The 23328-nt window shown below is 42.8% G+C and overlaps 2 protein-coding genes across 4 annotated transcripts in view; one reads left to right on the forward strand and one right to left on the reverse strand.

Moving 5' to 3' along the window:
- Nucleotides 1-5642, forward strand: part of PIGF (phosphatidylinositol glycan anchor biosynthesis class F) — a 22959-nt gene extending 17317 nt beyond the window's left edge. Inside the window, exons 6-7 of one of the 3 annotated variants that reach the window (XM_086631687.1) lie at nt 4104-4237; nt 5606-5642. In XM_086631687.1, the coding sequence (XP_086487813.1) occupies nt 4104-4217 (114 nt within the window). In that variant the 3' untranslated portion in view covers nt 4218-4237; nt 5606-5642. Of the gene's footprint in view, nt 1-4103; nt 4412-5605 lie in introns of those variants that run through there. The other 2 variants (XR_015223031.1, XM_086631686.1) reach the window with 2 other exon arrangements.
- Nucleotides 4534-22675, reverse strand: RHOQ (ras homolog family member Q). The gene is made up of 5 exons (XM_086631689.1): nt 22525-22675; nt 22326-22384; nt 6417-6581; nt 5574-5669; nt 4534-4834 (listed from the first exon to the last, which is right to left on the reverse strand). The coding sequence occupies exons 1-5, from the start codon at nt 22664-22666 to the stop codon at nt 4679-4681; spliced, it is 618 nt and encodes a 205-aa protein (XP_086487815.1). The 5' UTR covers nt 22667-22675; the 3' UTR covers nt 4534-4678.
- Nucleotides 22676-23328: the final 653 nt, after the last annotated feature.

Consider the following 23328-nt stretch of genomic DNA (forward strand, 5'->3'; position numbering starts at 1 on the left):
GTCAGCAGCTTACTTTATAGTATCTTTAAAAACTTTATTAGGGTGTTGCTGCTCTGGCCTATAATAGTCTGGCCTTTAAGTCCTTATCAATGTCCACATAGTTGCCATTGCATGGGATGCAAGTTACAGACTTGTAATAGATGACAAAACTGTCATGCAGTCAGCATTCTGGTTTAATTAGCTACGTGCATAGTATGGCAGAGCTAGATACCTTGTTGGGATCCTGCAACATGCTCTGCTTTCCATGCAATATGCTAAGCATTCTCACATCAGTTTATAGGTGTTCTAAAGAGTGCTGAGGAAGCTAGCTCATTTGTGTCCTTAAAGGCTGGCAATTCCTATTTTGAGTCCTTATTCTTAAAACAAATTCTAATATGTACTAGAAAGCTTGCAGTTCTGCAGTGTCTATTCAGCTAGCCCGAAGAAATCTGTTAAGTCTTATCACTGCTGCCAGATGATAAAAAAAAAAGGGCAAAAAAAAATTTAAACAAATAGCAGAAGTCAGGATCGTTTTGCATTAACCACTGGCTCATGCTCTGTCCCTTAAAATGCATTTTTTTGCTTGTTAAGCATGTAGGTGGAGATTTGGTTTTGCCAAGCTGCTGTTGAGATTCCTAGTAATTGTACAGAGGTTGTTACAATTGCCCTTTTCCACATGCATTTGATATGTAAACTGAGTGTTCTTGTATCAGGCTGTGGGGATGGTAGCTGATGCTTCCCAGCTGCTGGGACAAACAAGGCATTTCATGATAGTTTCCTGAAGAATGTTCTGTCCTGTCTGCTGCGCTCCCCATAGTTTTCTCTCCAGATTAACCTCCTTCCCCCTCAAAAGAAGTGCAGTTAGGTGACATTGCCAAACATCTTATTCCCCTGCTGCTGATGCAGCCTAGACATGGCATCAGTACTGAGGTAGGATATGTCAGCTTCCTCACAGCAGAAGGAAGCATAAAGTAAAAGAAACTGAGCTGAATTGTTCTCAGGGAATGAGAGGGGTGTATTACAAGTTACATACTTTAAACAAGCGGAATGGAATCTCTTAGGCAGGCGGATATTAGCTGCTTAGATTTTTATTACTTAGGGGCAGCTTGTACCAAGCTAAACTGAGTTTAAGAGCTAATATGAAAGACAGGGCAAAAGCAGACCAATCAAGCTAGTCTAATTCATTTAAAACGGTCCAGCAGAAAGTAATGGGGTCTCAGAAAAACGAAGCCAGCAGCTAATGCAAAATAAAGCAACCCACTTTCATAGATGGACAAAAAGCATACGCAAGGGCTGGTATTCTAATGCAGCTGATGTGCTTAAGAGCCACATCTTAATCTGTCTTTGATAATTTGCTGCTTTAGATACACCCATGGGTGCATCTGGCTATATGTAGCCTAAAGGCCAGCAGTCAAGAATAAAAGGTGCAGAACTAGTAGCATTACCTGTTTGTTGGGTTTTTTTCGCCCTGCCTTGAGGGCTAGAGAAAATAGCATAAGGACAGCAATGCTCTTAACTCCAGGCTTTTAACTCTTGGGCTTAGGGAGTTTTCAAAAGGCCAATCAGACTGCCTTCAGAACTACTTTGGGCCATCTGACCAGCATAATAAGAATGAGTACCTGGCCTAGTACCTTTCTGTTCTATGCCACTAGAAGGGGTGGAGTGGTGTTTCTTTTCTGTCTCATAGTCAGTGAGATGAGAGTGTTATATGGTTTCTTCCCTTTGCCCCCTATCTTTGCCAGCTGCCATTGGTGAGGGTTGGATTTTAAAGGTCAGACACTCATGCGTTAAGTGAGACAGCGTGAAACTTTTGTGAGGTAACACTGCTTTTCAAAAAGCAAAGCAAAAAATAAATGTTTTAGAAGGCAGACAGAGGCATGATTAATATTAAAAGTTACATAACTATTGAAAACCCATGTTCTGAGTTGCAGTTCAGTCAGGTAAAAGAAGCTACAACAATCATCAGAGATCCTTTTAATCGTACCAACAATCGCCCGCTATACGCAAAATACCAAAAGATACAGGGTCGATAGGTCATCAGGGATATTGACTGTCTAGTTAAGGGAACATAAAAAATTCAGAATCCAACATGTACCTATACTTCCAAAAAGCAAATAGGCAACTACAGATTCACCTAATGTAGGTAAAATTTAATGAAGGATCATTGATCACTCTGAGAATCTGATGTAAAAAGACCACTGAGTTATAAAGCCTCTGTCCGTAGTTTTGTGGATATTAAGAGTGGTATTTGACTTCATCAGTGGATAAAAAAGTCTTACTCCTGTTCCAGCTGAATGTTACTGAGTGAGCAGCTGAGGTTGCAGGGACTTACTGTTTTGTCCTTTAGACATGTGTAATAGCCTGCAAAATGCTAGAAATAACTTGATTACATTTCTTTTAAAAGTTGAAAAGATCTACCTGAAGCGTTAAGTTTAGCCAAGGCCACAAACTCATGTGAGTTTTAAATATACATAATATCTTACCACACCAAAGCATCTCAAGGCTTTTTATAGAAGATCTACAATACTGCTGTTAAATGAATGAAAACAAGCAAGTCTTTGGTTTGAGAGGCAACAGCTAAAATATTTAGCAACAGAAACAAGTAGCAGAGACAGAATGTCCAGAAATGGAAGAATAAAACAAGGTCAATAAAGAGTACCTAAGGCACCTTGTTTATAGTCATCTTTGCTACACTCCTTAAGACCTCCAAATAATCATGTAAAACTGCAAATGCTAAGGAATGTGAAGATGAAACAGCTGAGGAGACTGTGAAGACGAAACAGCAGAGGACAAAATACGTTACTTTCATTCCTAGTTAAAATTCCCATGATCAAAGGATGTGAATAAATATATTGTGATATAAGTGATGATGAACTAAAGAGAAGAATGAGAGCTAGGAAAATGAATGAAAAGAGGAACCAGTACCATTAAAAGTAAGTTCATTTGATATTCATGAAATGCAAGTCAAAATGAAGTAGAAAAGAAGGCTGGACACTGAGATGTGGATATTTGCTTTAATGTCTAGTGCATTTCTCAGTCTCAAGTACTTTAGAAGGTGGAAATATCCCCCTTAATTTAAAAATTAAAAAAAATAGGAGAGTGCAGTCTGTACTTGCTTCAGGAACATACACTGTACAGCAGGAAATGCAAAGTTCTCCTTGCAAAAAGAAAATATGCAAAGGGGAATTTTGAAAAGGGATGGGAATTCAGTTTATTCTACAATAAATATTTTTAGTCACCAACTTAAGTTGAGACTTTCATGAAATGCAGTATGTAGCTGACTGGTAATATAAGCTACATCTGAGGACAAACTGATTAAGTTTTGTTTTGGCCACTCCTCTCTGTAAATCAATACCAATTAAAAAAAAAAAAAAAAAAAAAAAGAAGAGGGGCTGAGGGGGAATCCCATTACTACTTTGCCTCAGTACTAGATGGTTTGTGCAAGTGAGTCAGCTGTGTTGAGTCGGTTTCCTGTTCTTATACTAGGAAATAGAGTTTATAATTAAAGCTCTCTTTAACATAACTGGTTTACTACATATTTGCTGAACTGGATGCAAGATGTCCAGTTTCCAAATCTGTGTTCCCTTCCTAATGCTAACCACAGGGAAATTAATCCCTTTGCCTACTTTTCAAGATCAAAAGAAAGAAAAACCCTGTATCCATCTCAGTGTCCAGCCTTATTTGAATATGAGTTCATTTATACACATCTCTAAAAGTTTCGTAACACCATGAGAGATTGGAAGGTGAAACCGCTAAGAAACCTGTAGGTTTCCAAATGGGTGCAGCAGAACAGGAGGTTAGGTTAGCTGAACACATCAGGGGATATAAATACTGGTAAATTTTCTACATAGTTTTGTGAATATCAAACTAAAGTCTGCAGTAGCCAGAAGCCTGGTTAAATTTTAATGCATATTAATTAAAAACTGTACAACAGCATTTAGTGTTCATGAAGATGATTGTTACACTTTTGGCATTTTTAGGAAAGCATGTCAAGCTTTAAAGTAGAATATAAGACTATACTGTCTTTCAGTACCTAGATTACACTGAGAATTTGTGCTCACGAAGTACAAAAAACCACAAACGTTTTCCTCATTGTCTGCTTTTACCTTGTGTTCTCCCCTCAGGTCTGGCCCATTTCCTGTTCCCTGGGAGCTACCTTTGGCTATACGGCTGGTCTGATTATTGCACCTCTGTGGATACACTGGAACCGGAAGCAGCTTACATACAAAAGCAGATAACTGGAGCGAAGAGAGACAAGGTATTTCTTTGTGCAGATTCCATACAGACTGTGCAAAAGTAGTTGTTTTTATAAGGGAGATATATATATATATATATGTATATGTATAGTCAAAGCAGAAGACTATCCAAATTCATTTAGAGTATTTCAGGCCAAGCATCTCCACTCAATAAAATCACATAGATGCCGTTTCAATCAACTTGGTGCAGTTTTTGCTTCCTCTAGACTATGTAACCCTGAGAGATTGTACCTTCCAGTCTGAATAAAATATTTGTAACAGGTGCGGTGGCTTCTTATTACAAGTGCGTTGAGTTTGATTTTATTCTTCTGGATTTCACTGGTTGTAGAAGGCAGAATCATAGTTTTAGCCTTCAAACCTGCAACAAGTTCGCTGTGTACTTAATGCATTGTATTTAAATTCAGTAGAATTTCACAGTAAGCCTGGCCATTGTCAAATGTATCTCACGTGATCAAACAGCAGTTTATGCATCTTGAGCCTATTCTCTTCTTCACTGTGTGTTTCTTTGGAGTTAGAATGGCTATAATAGCTTCATCAAAAACGGTCTTCAGTCCTTTCTGTGTTAAAGCTGAACACTCCACATAGCAGTAGGCTCCTATCTGTCAAGAAAAGAAGTTAATTCAAGAGCAATATATTTCAAATGTTCAGTTCTATCCATGCACTTCTGCTTTTTTTTTTTTTTTCTTCTTCTGTAGTGACACCACAATGTTTGGCTGTGATCTAGGAAAGTTATCTGAATGTGCTTCCCCCTGTAGGAGAAAATAAGATTTCTCTTTTGGCCAAAGATCTGGAATGCATTTAACTTGGTTTGGTTTATGAAGGAAGCTTATTAAATAAGCTCTTCAGATTGACAGTGGGGTCCTAAGGTATTTTTGATAACTAAACAGCAAAAAAGAATTTCAGAATTACATGACCAATTTGTTTTAAAAATAAGACTAACGAGTGCCCTGGTAAGCATTATCTGTGCAGTATGTTTAAATGGTAGTATAGCATTCTCAAATAATTTCTTAAAGATGCTTCCAGCATTTTACTTGAGCAGGGGAGGCCCCTTCCAACCCCAACCACTCTGTGATTTTAATTGACTAATGCTTATGTAGTTTTTACGTGTCTACACAGAAAGTCATTACTATTATTAACAGTGAAGTGCTCTTACACAGATCTGCTTGTTAGCAGCATTCAACAATGTAAGTAAATATTGTTAACTGGTAACCAGTCATAGGGTTTCTTACGTTGACTGGTAAAAGAAGTGGGCAAAGTGGTAGAGGAAGAAAATGTCAATCGGAAATAGGTTTTTTTGCTTCTTTGCTACTTGGTTTCATTTAGGAGTATTCAGTTTACCTCTTTCGCTAACTTCTGTCCTTGCTCCACAGATATGGGCTTCTCTTTCATATCATTCAGTCTTGCCAGAGTTTTTGGGTCATCACGAAGATCAATCTAGCAAGAAAGATTGCAGTCGTGTTGGAATACTTTTTCTAAATAAAAGTCAGCAGGCTACACGATACCCTCTTTTTAAAGCAGAATTCTTTATTTAATGGAGTATTACATGTATAAAACCAGAGTCATGTCATGATTCAGATCGTGGACCCTTCCTGATCCAAAAGCCTTGGAAATTTAAGATGTGAACTACTGCCTTTAATCCAGAAGGAACAAACATTTATCCTGTAATTCAGCTATTCAATTAGATGTGATCATCTCAGAATATCAGAAAGTATATACAGCAGTGGCAGAAAGATTAACCCAAACATAACAGCAACATGTGTGTCACTTTGTAATTGAAGCCCAGTCCACTGCCCACAAGAAGCAAGAGGAAATTGTATCACTTTTCCCCTTGCTCCTTTGTTTCAGCAAATATTGGATGACTAATAGTTGCAGATCCAAGTAATTCCAGTAACACCGGCATGCACAGACAGTTTTATTCTGTAAGTCCCATTTTACACAGTCACACGGAGAGATGCAGCCAATCTTGCCACCCTGTTTACAATGCATACATTTTAACAAAATGGAGGTGGCTCATTAGAGAACACCACAGATCTAGGTTCTTCTGCCACTTGTTAGGGTTGTTCCTCCAAAGCCAGAGGGGACTCTGCTCGAGCCCTGTCAGGGGTGAACTTCCAGCCCAAAGAATAGGCACCATACAATGACCTAAATTGTTTACGTAAAGTAGAACAGAAGCAGATATACCTGTGTTCCTACTAGTAAAAAGGGAACATTAGGTGCATATTCCTTCAACTCCGGTACCCACTCTTCCTTCACATTTTGAAATGAAGCAGGGTTTACCACTGAGAAGCAGATAAGGAAGACATCGGTCATAGGATAAGATAAAGGTCTCAGACGATCATAGTCTTCCTGAGAAAGAAAAATTCTGTTACCTGCAGTATTAAATTGTTGCTTGTATTTTGTTAATTTTAACAGTTATAGTCAGAAACTATTCATGTTTTAGGAATTTTGTTGAAGCAAACTGTCTGAACGTTTACAACTATCCCAAGTTAGTGTGGCTGTTAGAGCAAAATCTCCATATGAGGTAATTACATGTGAATATAGATATAGAAATACCCTTTGTGTTAATACTGATAGAAACTTAACGTCTGTACAAGATTACACAGAAGACTACCCTTTAAAAAGTTTTCACTTAAATTAAAAAAAGAAAAGCTTATGATTCAAGCATACTTGCATATCAAAGGTTGTCATTTGTTCGACCAAAGAGAAGCAAGCAGATGTGACTGCTATGGAGCCATCCAGGTTATACAAAGCTCGGCTAGATTAAGGCTATTTAACACACTTAAATTAAATGTTCTCTTTTGGATCATATGTAAAGGTGATAATTTAAGTCCCTCCTTCGAATTTTATTTCTGTCTTTTACAAACCTTACTGTCCTGTTGCTAATGTTCAGGACAGACAAAGTAAGGATCAGAAGGGACCTCTTTTGTCCAGACTCTGCTTTCTGTAAGCAAGCCCAGCACAGAGTGGGGAAGGAACAAAAATTAAAGATCAAGAACGGAATTGGGGAACAGTAATGGTGGGAGGGAGAGGGTGGTACAGTGTGAAAAGATTATTTGGGTTATTTAGAGCCATAGCATTTAAAGCCACAAGTCCTACTGCCAGGGCATACAATACACTGGCAACAGAGGAACCTAGGAGCATTGTCCCTACTGTAAAACAAGAGTCCCTCTAGCAAAGAGAGAAAGAAAGTGGATTTTGCCATATTTCTTAGCTAAGAGCAAGAGGGAGCATGCCCCAGCTTCTCTCTGCAAGGCTTCCTTTGGTCTATGGCAGTGAACCAATGCCCTACCATTCCTACCTCAAGCTTTTTAAAAAACAAACAAACAAAAAAGCAAAACAAACAAACAAACAAACCACAACAGATAACTAAGACTGAGCCCAGGCATTGCAGACACAGCAAAGAATGCTGGTTTTATGCCTTCTCTCCCACAATAAACATCATTTTACTATAGCTTCTATACCAGCCTCCCTCTTCCCCATGCAAGCTCCCCATCTTAATTAAATCTCACAAGTATTGGAACGATTTCTTCATTAAATGTAGAGACGGAAATGTAATTCAACTCCATGTTTGAAATGAACCAGAAAATTAAATTTTTGTTTCCTTGACAGCTGTCGCATTACCAGATTATTAATCTACAGTTGCAGCCTCAAAAAAGCCCTGAATTGATTAATTGTTAAGTTTTAAAGGTGGTGTCACTAGAATTTCAGAAGACATGTGAGAACTTCCTCAGAACAGTTTCTCTTGGACCCATCTTTTCACTTGGAAGTCAACAGCTACGGGAAGAGGGCTGTTACCCTCATGTGAAACGGAGAAAAGACGAAAACAAGCACTAGTGGAGGTTCTGCACTAGCAAGGAGGCCAAGTGGCCAATACTCTTCAGTGTCTATTTACACAATATTCTTATTTGTAATCATTATTCTCATGTGCCATTTCGATTGTATGCTCTACTGCCAGACTTGTATACTCTGTAGAGTCGGTTTTGTCAATAAGCTAGAGCATGCTTAGCTGTAAACATGGGCTCCCAATTTCACAACTATGATAACTGACACTACTGTGAAACTACAACATTTGACAGGCCTTTTTGAAGATCACTTGTCTCCCTGCTAGTGTCAGGCTCCTATCCTGTTTCAAAAGAAAAAACTAGTAACCATGTCTTTTCCACATCTGTGGATGTTCGTCACAGAAGGCAGAAATAACTTTTAAAAAAAAATCACAACAGCAACTTGAAACTATTTAACATTCAGTTCTTTTTTTAAGCATGTATTTTACGTTTCACTTCTACAACTGAATGTAGTTAGATCCTCCTCAGGGTTGCCACTCTGTTTTCTAGGGTGGAGATCAAAATTCTGAAAGAAGCTTCCCAACTGCAAATTACACTGGTCCCTGGAGTACAAAATCTGCACGCAAGAACAATCAGGCAGATCTGTCAGTGGCTTTCAAATTCAGCTCTACTAAATCATATTCAAGGTATTACTGAAAAAGTTTTCTTTAAAAAAAATAAATCTAGTTTAAAGTCATAATTTATTCCTACTACCAAAGAGTTGCCTTCAGTACACTTTAACATTTTCTAAAAACCTCCCACCTGGGTTCCAATAATTAGAATACCATCTGTATTAAATATTGGAATGAAGAAAACATTTCATTGTCACCAGAAATTACTGTTAGTGCACTGACCTTAAAATACCTCTTAGTTAATCCATTTCAAATTACAGACAGACCTTTTATTTATAGCAAATACTAACCATTTTCTGATCTCAAAGCCAAGTTACGTTTGCATGGTTTACTTCAAAACTTTCATATTTAGTTTAAGTCCCATTGGATACAAATCCTTGTACATTTAGCCACATCTTGGTACTGCACCTTACTTCCCATGTATTCGTAAGCACTCATCTGGGAGCGAGCAACGTTACCGCATTTTAAGGCGTGTGCGTTGCTGAACTCCTTTCCTGCCCCTGCATCTATTTATATGCCTTTTGGTTTATACTCTGTCTCATCTACACTGGGCAAGCTGTGGGTCCATCCTGTGTAATTAAAAAGTTACAATGAGGGCAAGTACAGTGTGATTGGATACATCATGTACCACAGCCAAAGATGTTCGTGGTATTTATTACAGTGACTTTGCTGCGTTTATGCTTACTTAAATTAACAGAGAATTTGTCTATATCCACCAATCCTGCTGCTTGACACAAGTCAGTGCTGTCAGACTCTTCTTTAAACCTTGTCTATGCTACAAGAATTAGGTTTGTATTGATACTAATAATGGCGGGTGTAATTCTAATAAAGCCTCCTACCACATGATTAGTCCGGTCCTAGGTCCTCCTAAGAGACACCTTGGCTTAAATGTTACCAGCACCCAGATGACCATCTGTGCTCAGAGACTCCTTCTGCACCCCAACAGCCTCTCAAAATTAACGATCAAACCTGAAAACTTTCTCTGATGTATTGAGTCTACATAACTGCTGCACTTGGTAGTAGAATCTGAAATACCAAATGACTTTAGACTGAATATTAGAGAAGCCTGGAAAAATCTGATTGCTTCAACTGTAATTTATTTCCTGAATCTAGTGTAAGGGAAATAAATGTGGTTTATTCTAAAATTAAATGCAATGGCAAAATCTAATTATACTAGCCAGTCAACATAAATTCCAGTTTGAGTGCATGTACACACCACGCTGTACAGCAATTAGACTTCCAATCTAATTGGGGGAGGCAGTGGGTGTGTATTTAGGCATTAAAAATATTTAAAGAATTTAACTGAAATATTTTAAGAATATTAATAAGATGGGCAAGAAAGCCACTAAGGATCAAAATATGCAGTACAAGTCTCAAAAACTTCAGGCTGTAGTGAAATGGCTCATTCTCCATCATACTATGGACTTTCAAACACAATTGTTTGCTGTTTGCTGAAGCAGATGAATGCAGATAGAAACACGTGCTGAAAACATGAGAGTTGTAATAACTTTAAACAAGTTGGATGCAAGTATGTTGGCTTAATTAATGTTATATGGAGCTGTGATCCCTATAAAAGATACGACATTTCAACAGGACCTTCCATCATTTACCTAGCGTCTCTGTGGTGACCCAGAACAGCTGCCAATAGGGAACAGACATGGGAAAGGAGATGAGATAGAGGAACTAATAACTCGACTTGGCTTCTCAACTACAGACTGAGAAGCACTGTTTGAGTTTTTTGTTTTAAGAGAGGAGAATGGAAATACATACTTTTAAATTTTCACTTTGCCCTAGTTTTGATATTCTGCAGGTAGGTCTAGCATTGCCTTTAGCTTAGCTCCTTAAAATCTCTCCTTTAGGTCTCTTTTTCTGTTATAGTACCTGATAATCTGCCTCTCTGAGATTTTCTGCTGCCTTGTACTTGAATATCGAATCACTGATTTTCACTGTATTTTGGATGTTCAGCTGGATTTGTTTTAACATGTGGAAAATTTGTCTATTTCTTTTCCCGACATTTACTTGCTTGAAAAAGAGGTCTTGAAGAACTTTTGTATGCAGACTGAAGAATGGTATTGCAATTCTGCAGCATTGTAGTCTTCTTTGTGTCAAGGGTTTGCTCAGACTAAAAACACAATGCAGTGCCGTATTTCAAGTTGTACAATTGATTCTGAACTAATACTTTTGCCCAATTCCACGGGTATCAACTGAGAGACATAGTTAAAAACACACAAACTACATTCCTTACTCTGCCACCAACACAATGTGTAGCCCTGAGCAAATTATTATCCTCTCCCTACGTGCATCTTCCCATCTGTTAGGGTGCCCCATAGGGGTTTGCTAACTTAATAATGCATTAGTCTTTGCAAAGAACTCCAAAAGCCTTTGATGTATATAGCTTATATGCAGTGGGATATTTTTTAAAAAATAAACAATAAGACAAAGTGAAGTCTAATAATTTCTGGACAACCTTCTAGACCCACAAAAAGCATTATTTCTTTGTATATGTTAGAAAACTGATGTAAGAGGTGAAGGCATACTGAGATCCCATAGTACCAGAGCCCTTGTAGCTCCCTTGATTTATTGTATCGCACTCCTCCCTGCCCAAGTTAAGTGATGAGGACAGAGATCCTTACCCTTCCCTCAGTACTGTGAGACCACAGGCCTCTTTCACCTCTGGAACGGTATTAGAGTCCCTCCATCCAATTTGGAGAGATGAAAGTCAATTAGAGGACACCCTGGCTGTCAATACCTTCCCATGACCAAGACCACCTCTGGGGAAATTTACACCTCTAAGATCTGCTGTTACAGGCAGTGAGTAAGACATTAACCTAGATCTGTTTGGGTTTTTTGCTTGCAAATATGAGAGCTAGCATCTTTGAGAAAACAGGAGAAATCAAATTCTGGTATGTCAGTAACATCAGTGGCAGGGACCCTGAGCAAGGTGTGTCATGCTTACGTTTTAATTCAGGCCCAGTGTTTTGTACTCTGATGGAACTAAAGTAGTTAATTATTTTATATGTTTTGCAGCTTAGGAAAGAAATTTCAGCTATACATCTCCAGTTATACTGATATACTCTTATAAACAAAAAGATAAGCCTATTTCTTTTTTATTCTGAGAAGTGGCGGTGGGGAGGGCAGAGTAAAATAAAGCTTGCACCACTCTGGAAGAAAAATGAGCTCGACAACTCTAAGTTTATGATCTCTGTGTTAGCAACCATCTGTTGCTTTCATAGCTTACAACAGCAATCGCAAGAGGAGGTTCTCACTCCCAGCCATCTGTTTTTAGAGGGGAAGCCAAAAATAGACATCAAGCAGAGTTGCAGGAGGAATCCAACCTTCATGCAGTGAAGGGTAATGACTGCTGCTGCTCAAAGGGTTTCAGTGAGGCACACATACGAAACCAGCCGGTTTCTGCAGAGCAAAACTCCAGCTAAAAGTCCAAGTTGTAACTCATTTCACAGTGGGGCTTGGTAACGACAGTCGAAAGTCCTCTCTCAGTATGAATCACCGTGCTTTAATTTTTGAAGTGCATCTCAAAGCTATCCTTCAAGTATGCATTTTTCATAGTTTTCCTCCCTGAAAATAAATTTCCATTTCGGACCGCCCCCTGTAATATTTCAGAAAACATAACGAGTGAACCATAATAACTGTTGTATCTAACGTGCCCTGGGGCCTTAGTAGCAGCTCATAGTTACCCCAGTGGACGCATCCTACCGTCTCCCTCAGATTATTTGGAATTAAAGGCTGATCTGCAGCTTTGCCGTAAACACCAGGCAAAGCCTCCAAGAGCAAGTGCCTACCAAGAGAGAGGAAAGTGGTCTGTACTGCCCTATGCCAAGCACAAATTGCTTCCCTGGCTAGAAACACTCCAAATATTTTCAGTCTGGGCTGTATAACATCATAACCCTTTGCAGGGAAGGAGAGTGGAGCGTCCCCAGGACGCTGGCTTCCTGGCACTGCCACTCGCAAGGCACCGCTAATGCAGGACCATTTGGCAAGCGGCAATTTGGACTGACGCAGCAATGCCATAAAACAACTGCTTGTCCAGTTCTGCAATCCAAGCCCTATTCCACTCATCACTACGTTTGATTTTTCAGTCACCTACATCTGTAGCCACAAGCTTCTGAAGACTCAAAACAAGACATGGCGATTATTCCCTGGCTGCAGGGGAAAAGTGTACTACAGACCCTCTGTCTCTTCACAGGCTTCTGGGGATAGAGCTTGCATTGCTAAAGAAAGCAGAATTGTCCTGTTGTGGCTTGTTCGCACAGGTTTCCCAGGGAGTGCAAAAAGCTGCCGATTTGGGCCCAGCATCTATTTTTAATTTATAGAAAAGGCTGCAAGAATACAGGATAAGTGCTCTTCCTTTGTATTCTAAAAATGAAGTAAGCTGATCTAAGTCCATCTCTAAATTCCTGTGAGGAGGACTGTTCAAAGGAGGTATGAATTATACATTGAAAAAGCCCAGGGTTTGTGAATTACCTTTATTTTTTTTTGACAAAACTTTCCTTCTGGCATATTTGAGGACTGTGCAGCTGCTTACATGTCTGAAAAGCTTCTCCATATATAGAGAAATAAGTAGCTGGAAGATGGAGCCTAGTTAGATGGATTTTAGAGCATTAAAGGCAAGCAGGACAGAATATTCCTTTAACTATACACAAAATTGCCTTGAAGTGATCAGAATTGATCCCAGTCTTAATGTGAGACTAAATGTGAGATTAATACTGTTCAAATCCTACGTCTTGCCATTCCTGCCATGTGGTGATGCTAAACATTTTCCTAGACAGTCTCAACAGAACACTCCCTCTCTCTCTCCTCTATCACCACAGAAACTTCAACTTGCTGACTTCTTTGTGGTTTTCTAAAAGTGAAAGTCCCTGAATTTTCTCTGTGAGACTTAATATTTTAGCATCTGTAACAACAGAACATGGATTTAACTGACTGCAAGTAGTACCAGCAAGCACAATTTCATTTAAACACCTTATACCACTTGCTTATCCACTATGGAGCCCCTAAGAAGTGGCAGAGCAGCTGCCATGGACAAGCCCATTTCAGTCTTTACCCATGAGAAATCACAAGGCTCTGCCGCGTTCCTGACAGTTTCTTTCTCGCTGTCAGTGACCTTAAGAACAGCACTCCTCCCACACAGGATTTCCACTTTCTCTGGCCAAGGAATTCACCCCAGTTTTGGTGACTGCAGCCATGAACAATCGGGATTTTCCATTCCTTCAGATTTGGGCAATCAAAGGGAAAAAATAAAACTCACCCTGGCACAGAGGATCTGGTCAAATCCTCTGCAGAACCTGCTCTTCGGAAAGATGTGTTCTTTCACTTTATTTTTACAGAATATGGCCATCAAGAAATCTGTTCTAGCAGGGAAAACAGACTATGGCATAGAGATGGTTTAATATAGTTATCCATGTCATATCAGATATGTCTTTTCATTTACTATGTAAGTCCTGCCTAGACAAAAAAGACTGATCAGACAGGTGTCCCATTCCATTTCACTTTTTACAAATAAACCCCAAAAGCACATTCTTCAGTCCAGTGTTGAGCAACAGCTTTTTAAGATAGAAGACTAGGCCTTCACACTGACTCCTCAAGATTAATTCCCATCATACAACTTCTTGAAAGACAAAGTGCCACGGTACAGGTGCCATCACGTGCACACTGAATAAACACATCATGTTGAAAGAGTTTCTGGAATTAAGGAGTTCCTAAGAGCCTTCTGCACCTTGTTTTATGACACGTCCCGATTTGTCAGGGCTAACAGCTTCCATTGAGGAACGCAGTAAAACACTCAACAATTTCACTGGAGCAGATGTTAAGGCCATTGAAAAACTTGCGACAGTTTTACTTTCTTAAGTGAGGAATATGTAAGCCATCTCACTGCCCGTGGCTAGGCTATCTGTTGGCCGTAACTGAAGATGCAGCCCAGATCACACCTGGCATCCATCCCTTTTTGACTCTGCCACTGCATCCCAACTGCAAATCAGACCAGCAAGGAACTTGCATTAAGTCCTACAGATGATCTTTCAGCATTCATGGCTACATCTGACTTAGAGCGCAAGCTGCCTGAGGCACTGCCAGTCTGTTTTATTCATCTGAAGCAATAAGCTCACCTAGGATGCCAATAGATGTTCTTTTGCTCTGGAGAATAATGCTGCCACCTGCATTTTTATACACACGCCAGCGAGTGCCAGCCATCACAAAGAATTAGTGCACACGTGCCACAACACGGATGCAGCACAGAGCAGGATTAAAACAGATGGAGGACAGTAGCTGCTAACATGTCAAATGACACAACCTCCTCAGAACTGCTGAAAGCATCATGTAGCATTCAGACAAATTTTTCTTAACACAAATAATCCAGTCCCCAGTCCAAACCAGGAGACTGCTTATAAAACCACAGAACAGAGCGGTAAAAAGACAAAATTCCACTCCTCTCTGCGCTCATTTTGCATTTTTTCTAATTAAAGGAGGGGCAGTTCTGTTAGAAATGTAACTGCTAATTTGGAGGTTTTAAAAAAAGTCCTGGGGCTTTGTCCCAAAGCATACATTCAGTAAAGTTGGTTTTTATAATTCCCAATAAAACGGCATGATTTGGAATCAGTGTGCTTTATATTATTTCGTAAAGCCCAGGTTCCTGGAGTCTCACGATGACATAAACAAAAATCACATCCTTTTCACCTTTAAATGAAAGATAAATTTCTAGTCCCCCACAGATATAGAGAAATCTTGAATACATGAAGCCCAAAGGCTTAAAGAAAATTCTCAGCAAAGGGCAAAATAAAAAGTCTCAAACCTTTAGGTTTGATTCCTTAGGTTTTTTTTAGGCAGTCCTGTCTGCGGATAGGAATAGCTGACTCATCATTTTGAATGCCTGGGACTGACAAAACCTCGGTATTGCTGAAGTAAGTTTTACGTCCACTTTGTCCATGTGTTCTCAATAAAGGAACTGGAACAAAGCTTACTGAAATCAGCAATAGGGTGCCTGCTAACACAGAGCTTTGGATCAGACCCTAACACACATTCTAAGTCCTTTTGCGTTGTACGCCTGTGCGACAGAGGCAGTACTCTAGTCTAAATTATATTTAGTTTGTTTTAAGATGTAGTTTGGAGGATGAATCAGAAATGAGGCTGTAAGTGAAAAACAGCACAGTTTTTATACTTTTCATATTTACCAAAATATAAAGAGCTCTTTGCGAAGGCGATTTCAATCAAGAAGTCTGACTATGGACCTGCCAAAAAATCCCAGAGTCTCCTATGTTCTCTATCAGAAAAACTCTGCCAGCTCATGCCACCTTACCCAGTTGTCCCATTCCCTTACTCTTGCCCCCCGCAGTACAGCTGTAGAGTATATCATACTCAAATGAGCACAGGTGCACAACTCATCTTAAGATGAAGTCAGGAAGTAAAGAGGATATGCAATAACGTTGTGCTGGAAGACCAATAATTATTGCCTGTGTTCAGGGTTGCCTTTTTAGCTGGTGATGTTTGGATAACATTGAAAGATGTCGCCATACCTCAAAGAAATCATAAATAAGTAAAATTCAGAGAGAACTCGGTCACAAACTGAAGGATATCTACTGACTCTTAACCCGGGAAAAAGGGATTTTGACTTGACCACATAATATTTAGCAAGAGTCTCTCTAGGTCAGTAGTCTTCATGAAAATGTGCTTTTAAGATATCAAAAACTGAAGCTTCAGAGAACCTCTCAAAGTTGGTTGGGTTTGGGTTCTTTACTTTGATCTGCCATTTAACTTTTAATTTGGGGAAGACATTCTGGATCTACATTTTCAAACACATCCCTTACATTTGATTTTAACATAACTCGGTGCTGCTATTCAGAAGTGCTGTGGGGCTTCCGACACACTGAAAATAAAACATAACTGTCTTGAGTTTCCAACAAATATTTAGCGGATGCTTTTGGGAGCTCAGAGCAGCATCTCCCATCCTGAGACTCCCCATCTGGCGATAACAATGCTATCCTATCTTTCTAGGAAAGATACGACACTTTCAAAGCGTGAGTCACAGCTCACAACGAGGCGTCTGAATGTAAGTTTAGCACGGGGATTATTATTGTTGGAAGGCCATTTTTAAGAGCCGATCTGAAGGCAAGAGTCCCTTTCGCTTTAAAGGGAAAGCCTGTCTTTGCTTAAACACTTGCCTAGAGGACTCTCAACACTGAGATCGTAAGCTCAGGCACTTCACCTCTTTCTTTTGCCTTGAAAAACTTAAATTTCAGAGAGAGAGTCTAGGCACGTGTTTATTTTACCTGCATATATCCAGTTGTTGCTGCAGAGCCGTTAAATCTCGGTGGCTGGCAACATCCTTAAGCACGGAGCAGCTTCGGCGGAGGCTGAGCTATTCTATTCCTAGGCCAGCATGCCGGCCGGGAGTGAGCTCACAGCTTCCAGTGCCAGCTGCCAGCTCGGCTGGGACAACGTAAAGGGAGTGAGGGAAAATGCATGTGGGAGGAGGGAGGCGCAGGGGGGAACGGAAAGGGGACAGGATGTTAATTGCTAACATTTCATTTGTAGATCTGCCAAAATCACACTATAGGTTTCGGTGTTCACAGCTCTACAGTAAAGGGTGAAAGGCTTTGCGTTGTGCCAGGCCGTGCTTGCACATTCCGGGCTTGCGTTTGGCACTACGGCTGCGTGGTAGGTGCAACTCAGAAGGAGTAACGTGGTCTGAGGAGGGACCTTTCTATTTCACAACAGACCAGCCAAAATGATCAGCAGCTGACTCTCCTTTCAGTAGGACACTGAAGTGGTACCAGGGCCACCTACCACAGCCGAGTCAAACAGCCAGCAAGGAGTACAAAGATTACTGCTGTTTCTTGGTTTATTTATAGCAGCCACTGCACGTTTAGTGACCATCCATTTTAATAACCACACCTCCACTCCTCTCTTTCCTACCATCCATTTTAATAACCACACCTCCACTCCTCTCTTTCCTACCGGCACACTCACAGTTACAACCATGTGTTTTTACACCTGGCCTTAACGCGGGCACTGATCTTGCCAATATTTGAGTTAGCTTTACACGATTCAGCAGCCCGACCAACTTTAATATAAAATTGCTTTCAACATCAGGGCCTCCCTCCGTTACAACCAAAAAAATCAGTGTATCTGAATTAAGATGGCTGCGGCTGCAACCAGAGTAGCCAGCAGTATCTGGGCTGAGAGGAACCAAGAAGTAGCTTGTTCTGCTCTTGTGCTTGGCATATTTTGTGGCTGCTGCTCTGGTGACAGTTGAGAAGGCACCGAAAGCTTTATTGTATCAGACCTACAGCTTGTCCTAAATGTATTAGGGCCTTTAAAGCAGAGAAATAAAAGTGAAAAGCCAGGAATACAGTTTACCTCAGCTTTGTCCAACCAAGCCACGCTAGTGTCACAACAGTAAGTGATGCTGAGGGATACAAATGTTATTATTAGGCACTGCACCATGGCAAGATTCACTCTGCTCCTTCTGTACCCCACTCTGCGCTGCCCAGATGCTGGCTTGGTGCCAAACCCGCACCAGACAGCCATGCTATGCCTCAGTATCTCTCCTCCCCGGGCAGCAGGAGCAGTACAGGCTCTGCTCCTGCATCCCCCGCATCCTCCCTCCAGGTTCTGACAGTCCTTCACAGCAAAGACACACGAGCAGAACAAGGCTTCCACCTGTATGTGGTCAGCACATGCTGGAGGAAAAGGGATCACACTATGAATGAAAATCCCACAGCAAAAGGGATGGAGAGGAGGATGGACCCTGACTGCCATTTTAAGGAGCAGCCTTCAGTATGGAAGGAAATCTACAAGAGGTAACTCCTGTGTCCTCCCATTCATCCTGATCATTTGGGACGTGGCAAGGGGACACGCAGCATACCTCTTTGTTAGTGCTTACAGACATTTCTCCAAAAGTTTTAATATCATGAAAGTTGGCAGTATTATTTTTGGTATTATGCAAGATCAAAATGATAATCACTTGTCATTAGTTCAAAAGCACTCCAATACAGTGAAGTTAAGAGACCCCTGATGAAGCCATGCTTCTCTTCCCAGGCTGATTTTGCCACGTACCCCTGCTCAATGAAGAGCAGTACTGACATGCAATTAGTCTCCCAGAGCAAGAGAGGTGACTACAAAGCCAAAGGCATCCAAGCATCAGTATCACAAGCACCTCACGTTTAAACTTCAGTGCGTTGATGCTCCCAGCTCCAGGTGATGTAGGTAGTTACAGAGTTCTCGTCTTCCTCGGGAAACCAGGACCCACTACAAACCCACCCAGTCTCAGTGCATGGCTCTGTGCATCAGCAAGGCAAAAAGGAGCTGCCGGCTCCACCTCTGGGAGGAATTGCTGGAGGAATGCCCTCTTGGACACCACCAGCACCGAATTCCCACCCAGCTCCCCGGCACAGGAGCCTGCCTCCACAGCTGCAAACCCAAACGGGCTCCAAGAGCCTCCACTGCCCAGCAGCTGTACTGGCTATTTTCTGCTGAACCAGGGCCTCGCTATTCTCAGCCAGAGAAATGCCTGCCTGAATTCACACGCACACAAAGGCGGGAAGGTCTATCTGCCTATAGGCCGAAGTTTGTGAACCACTAGTGTCATTTTTCCCTGCTATATATAACCTGGAAAAAAATGGGATTTTAATAGAATTATTCTCAACCTACTTTAAACTCGCAAAGATATGCGGCATTATGTCATCAGTAGAGTTACTACACGTGATCCTGTGTGAGTTGTGAAGAAGCAAACTAGAAATGAGTGCTGGATGCCATGAACTCAAAAGCTTGCAACTCCTCTGCCAAAGAGATGTCTGTCACAAGTTGCTAAATACATAACCATGCAAGTTAAAGAGACCCACAAGCTGGTAAGTCAGTATTTCGGGCTGATGAGCCTGCTGTGCACCAGCCAGACATCAAAAGGTCTTTAATTCTTGTTCCATTACAGGCTTCTTGCATGGATTTGGAGTGGGTCACTGTTGGAACCTCCATTTACCCCCTCACCCCTCTTCCCCTAGAAATGAGATCTGTAGATTGTACCTATGTACTCTGTTCACAGCTGGGAGTAGAAACGCACTGAAGATTGTGAGCTGCTTAGATACCACAGTGATCACATACTGCCAAGTTTTGATAAAATGATACTATCAGGCCAGTATTTTACAGTAAAACAATTTGGGGGTGGCAGAATTAGAAATAAAAGCACTGATGCATGCTGGCTGGCACAGAAATTCTGACTTGGAGCAGCAAAGAATCTGAGCCATCAGAAGTTCGTGCAAGCAGCAGGTGTGTACCAGATGCAGCACACCATTTCCTCAATGCAGAGAAGGCAACATCAACTCATGTCTTTTCTGCTCTTTACTATATATATTTAAGCTTTAAGGTGAGCTTTCTGTTATCCCATAGCTCTGGGAAGACAGGCTTGTCAGCACACTCTCTGATGAAGCAGCTAAAAGAATGAAATTGCTGGACTGGCATCTTCACGCAGATTCCCCATGAGCATCTCCTTAGTTGTGCTGGATGTTGGGATGGGGCATCTGTGGGCAACCCCAGATGGCCACCAGTTCCCCAAACATGCTGAAGTGAGATGGGGATAATGGCAGAGATTTTAATAGCACCACCAGTCTAACTAAAAGGGGAGTTTTGCCAAGACCAGATATTTTTGTAAAGGTAGCCTCATTAAAACACCCTACGTGAGCTGAGGCTCCTCTGAATTAGGCCAGCAAGAACTGGTCCTGGGTACATCAGAAACTGCTCTGTAATTCAAGCTTAAGATTTCAGCTTCTCAGAATTATTAAAAAAAAAAAAAAGAAGCAGCTTACCTCAACTTTTTACACATCTGGATATATAATTTCACACTGAAACATTTTTCTTAGTATAACAGAAATATCTTCGCTTGCTGTTGTGCTGCAAACTGGCCACTTTACCCTAGCAGCTTCTGAGGAGGCCAAAGGTCACTCGGTTTTGTACTCAGCACATTCAGGCAGAGCAGGATACCACAAAACCACCTTAGTTAAGGTTACACAGAGCTAACAACACACGCTCCCATTAATAGCAACAAGCCAACACAAGCAGTTTGAGATGGCATCCACAAATAAGCTATGCATATGTACAGTAGTGCTACTGTCACTTTTACATTTTCCAATACTCATTATTAAAAAAAAAATAGATGCATATTAACTAAATGCTTTATTTGCCTGAGGACTATATCCTCATTTTGTAGCATACTTAAGCAATATTTTACAAGCTGTGTTTTGAACCAATTACTACTGAGAAAAAGAACTATGACCGTAATAAGAAATGCACTTAGGTGCCATAAATTTGACTGGTTTGTGTTTACGTCAGTGAGATGACAATCATGAAGTCAGTCTTTTGGGGAAGAGTTTCACCCTTCAAGTATCGGCTTTCTGGAAATGCGGCTGTTTCCTATGATTCTCCTGGAATTAATTTTATTACTGATTTCAGGCCTAACAAAGATATACAAGACCAGTTAAATGCTGCTTCCCTTCTGTTACGGCTGTACACAGATCTAAAAAGGTACATTAATTTAGGCAGCAATCGTTCAATTAAGTATAGGAATAACATGGTTTAAAAATATGGCTTCGGTCTATGTGAGTCCAGTGAGATTATCTTACTAGTTGCTCTTTACAACAAGGAAGCATGTCTGAGGTCATGTGAGACCAAAACACATGCTCACATTGCAAGAAGAAGTTTTAATGTAAGGAATACACAACTTTACAAAAACCCACGCAGCATTTCCATATGTTCTCCGTGCCTCCTTGGGAGACACCCGCACCTCCCGGGGTCAGGCCCTTCACAAACTATTTTGTTTCTGACAAGGCACCTCCGGAGGGCTGGGACTACTTTAACCCAGGAGAGCGTGCTGGGCCCGCAGCTGGTGCCATGCAAGCTAAGCTAACCAAGAAGTGACTGGAATAATGCAGCCCTTTAGAAACTGCTACACCAGTGACCCCTCCAAACATCACGCATTTTAGCCACCATTAAAGTTACTTATGATATGCGCTGACATAGCATCTTTCACAACAGGCTGTAATAATCTTAACCAAATGAATCACTTGATGGATCAAATGTCTGGGACAGCAAAAGAAACCCAGGGTATCTCAAAGGCAGCGGCTGAGGTTACATTTTATTATTTTCCACCTTTAACTTGACCAACTCTTTTCTAGCTATTTAAGAGCCGTCAAGCGCAAACAAGGCAAGCTGCGGCAGTCTGGGTCTCCATCCGACCTGACGCCTTTGAGCCAGCAAGTTCCCTCCGTGCTGAACGAGGCACGTTTCCCTCATCTGAAGGCCGGCGGGAGGGTCACCAGCCCGGGGGGTTTGACGGGGGGCGATGCCCGGCCCGGAGCGATGCCTGGGCCGGGCGATGCCGCGGCGCCCCGGCCGCAGCTCCCCGGGAGCCGGCCACGCACCGCTAAAAATAAAGCCCGTCTCCGCCCGCCCGCCCTCGGGAATAAAGGTTGGATCGATGGTTTTCTTTTGAAGCCGGGTTTTATCAATCGCACACCCACGCCCGCCATCACCACCAGCCCGCCTCCGAATCACCCAGCCCGGACCGCAGCCCCGCAAATAACTTCACCGCCGGGAGCGCGGCGGGGCCGGGGCGGTGGGCAGCGCTCGGCACTCACCTGGCCGGCGGTGTCGTACAGCCCCAGCAGGTACTGCTTGCCCCCGACGGTAACGCTCACTGCCGGGGGGAGAAACAAACACAGCGGGTGAAGAGGGGCAAACCCCGGCCGAAACGCGCCCCCCGCCCCCCGGCAGGGTAAGGCCGTGGGACGGAGGGAGAGAGGGCGGCGGCGGCGGCCTGGCCCCCCGCCCGCTCACCTGCGTAGTGGTCGAAGACGGTGGGCACGTACTCCTCGGGGAAGGCGTCGTTGGCGTAGCTCATCAGCAGGCACGTCTTGCCCACGGCGCCGTCCCCCACCACCACGCACTTCAGCATGACCGCCGCGCTGCCATGGGCCATGGCCGGAGCCCGCCCTCATGGCCCCGCGGGCGCGCCCCGCCGCGCCGGACCCCCCGGCATCTCCCGCCGCCGCCGCCGCCGCCGCCGCTCAGCGGGCGCCCCCGCCGGCCCCCGCCGGGCGCGGCCCCCCCGCCATCCGCCGCCGCGCTGGGCCCGGCGGGAGCCGCCTTCCCCCGGCCGCGGCCGCGCCGCGCCGCGCAGGGGAAGCGCCCGCCCGGGCGCGGCGCGGGGGCCGGGCGGAGGCGGGGGGCGGCCCGCGGCCGGGCGGGGAGGGGCGCCCCACGCGTGGGCCGGCGGCGGGGCGAGGCGGCCGGGCGGCTGCGGCGCCGGGGCCGGGGCCGGTGTGCGTGAGCGGCCGCTGGCCCCGGCCCCGCCGCCCGCGCACGCATGCACGGCAGCAGCCGGCTCTTCCCGGGGAGCCCGGGCGCTCCCCCAGTCGCTCGGGCGCTGCGGGGCCCCGCGAAAGCTCCGGGGGGCTCGTTAATTCTCCTGTGCTGACCCCACCGCCGTGTCCCCCACCATCGCCCTGTAGGTACGAAGGAAAGTGTGGTCGCACCGTCTGGCGTTAGCCCGTGACTCAGTCGGTAAGTATGAAAATAATCAACGAGACGAGAAAGGATTTTTTTTTTTCCGTGCTGAGTTTATTGCCTATGGATCTGAAA

Source organism: Tauraco erythrolophus, chromosome 2 (assembly GCF_009769465.1).
Source record: "Tauraco erythrolophus isolate bTauEry1 chromosome 2, bTauEry1.pri, whole genome shotgun sequence".
In the NCBI taxonomy this organism is placed as follows: Eukaryota; Metazoa; Chordata; class Aves; order Musophagiformes; family Musophagidae; genus Tauraco; species Tauraco erythrolophus.

What these genes read in the sequence shown, in the direction of transcription:
- RHOQ (XM_086631689.1), bottom strand. Translation starts at nt 22,666, where the DNA reads ATGGCCCATGGCAGCGCGGCGGTCATGCTGAAGTGCGTGGTGGTGGGG. An exon ending in CGTCTTCGACCACTACGCAG is followed by an intron (nt 22,385 to 22,524) that starts GTGAGCGGGCGG and finishes TCCCCCCGGCAG; the next exon opens with TGAGCGTTACCGTCGGGGGC. An exon ending in TTTTACTAGTAGGAACACAG is followed by an intron (nt 5,670 to 6,416) that starts GTATATCTGCTT and finishes CTTTCTTGCTAG; the next exon opens with ATTGATCTTCGTGATGACCC.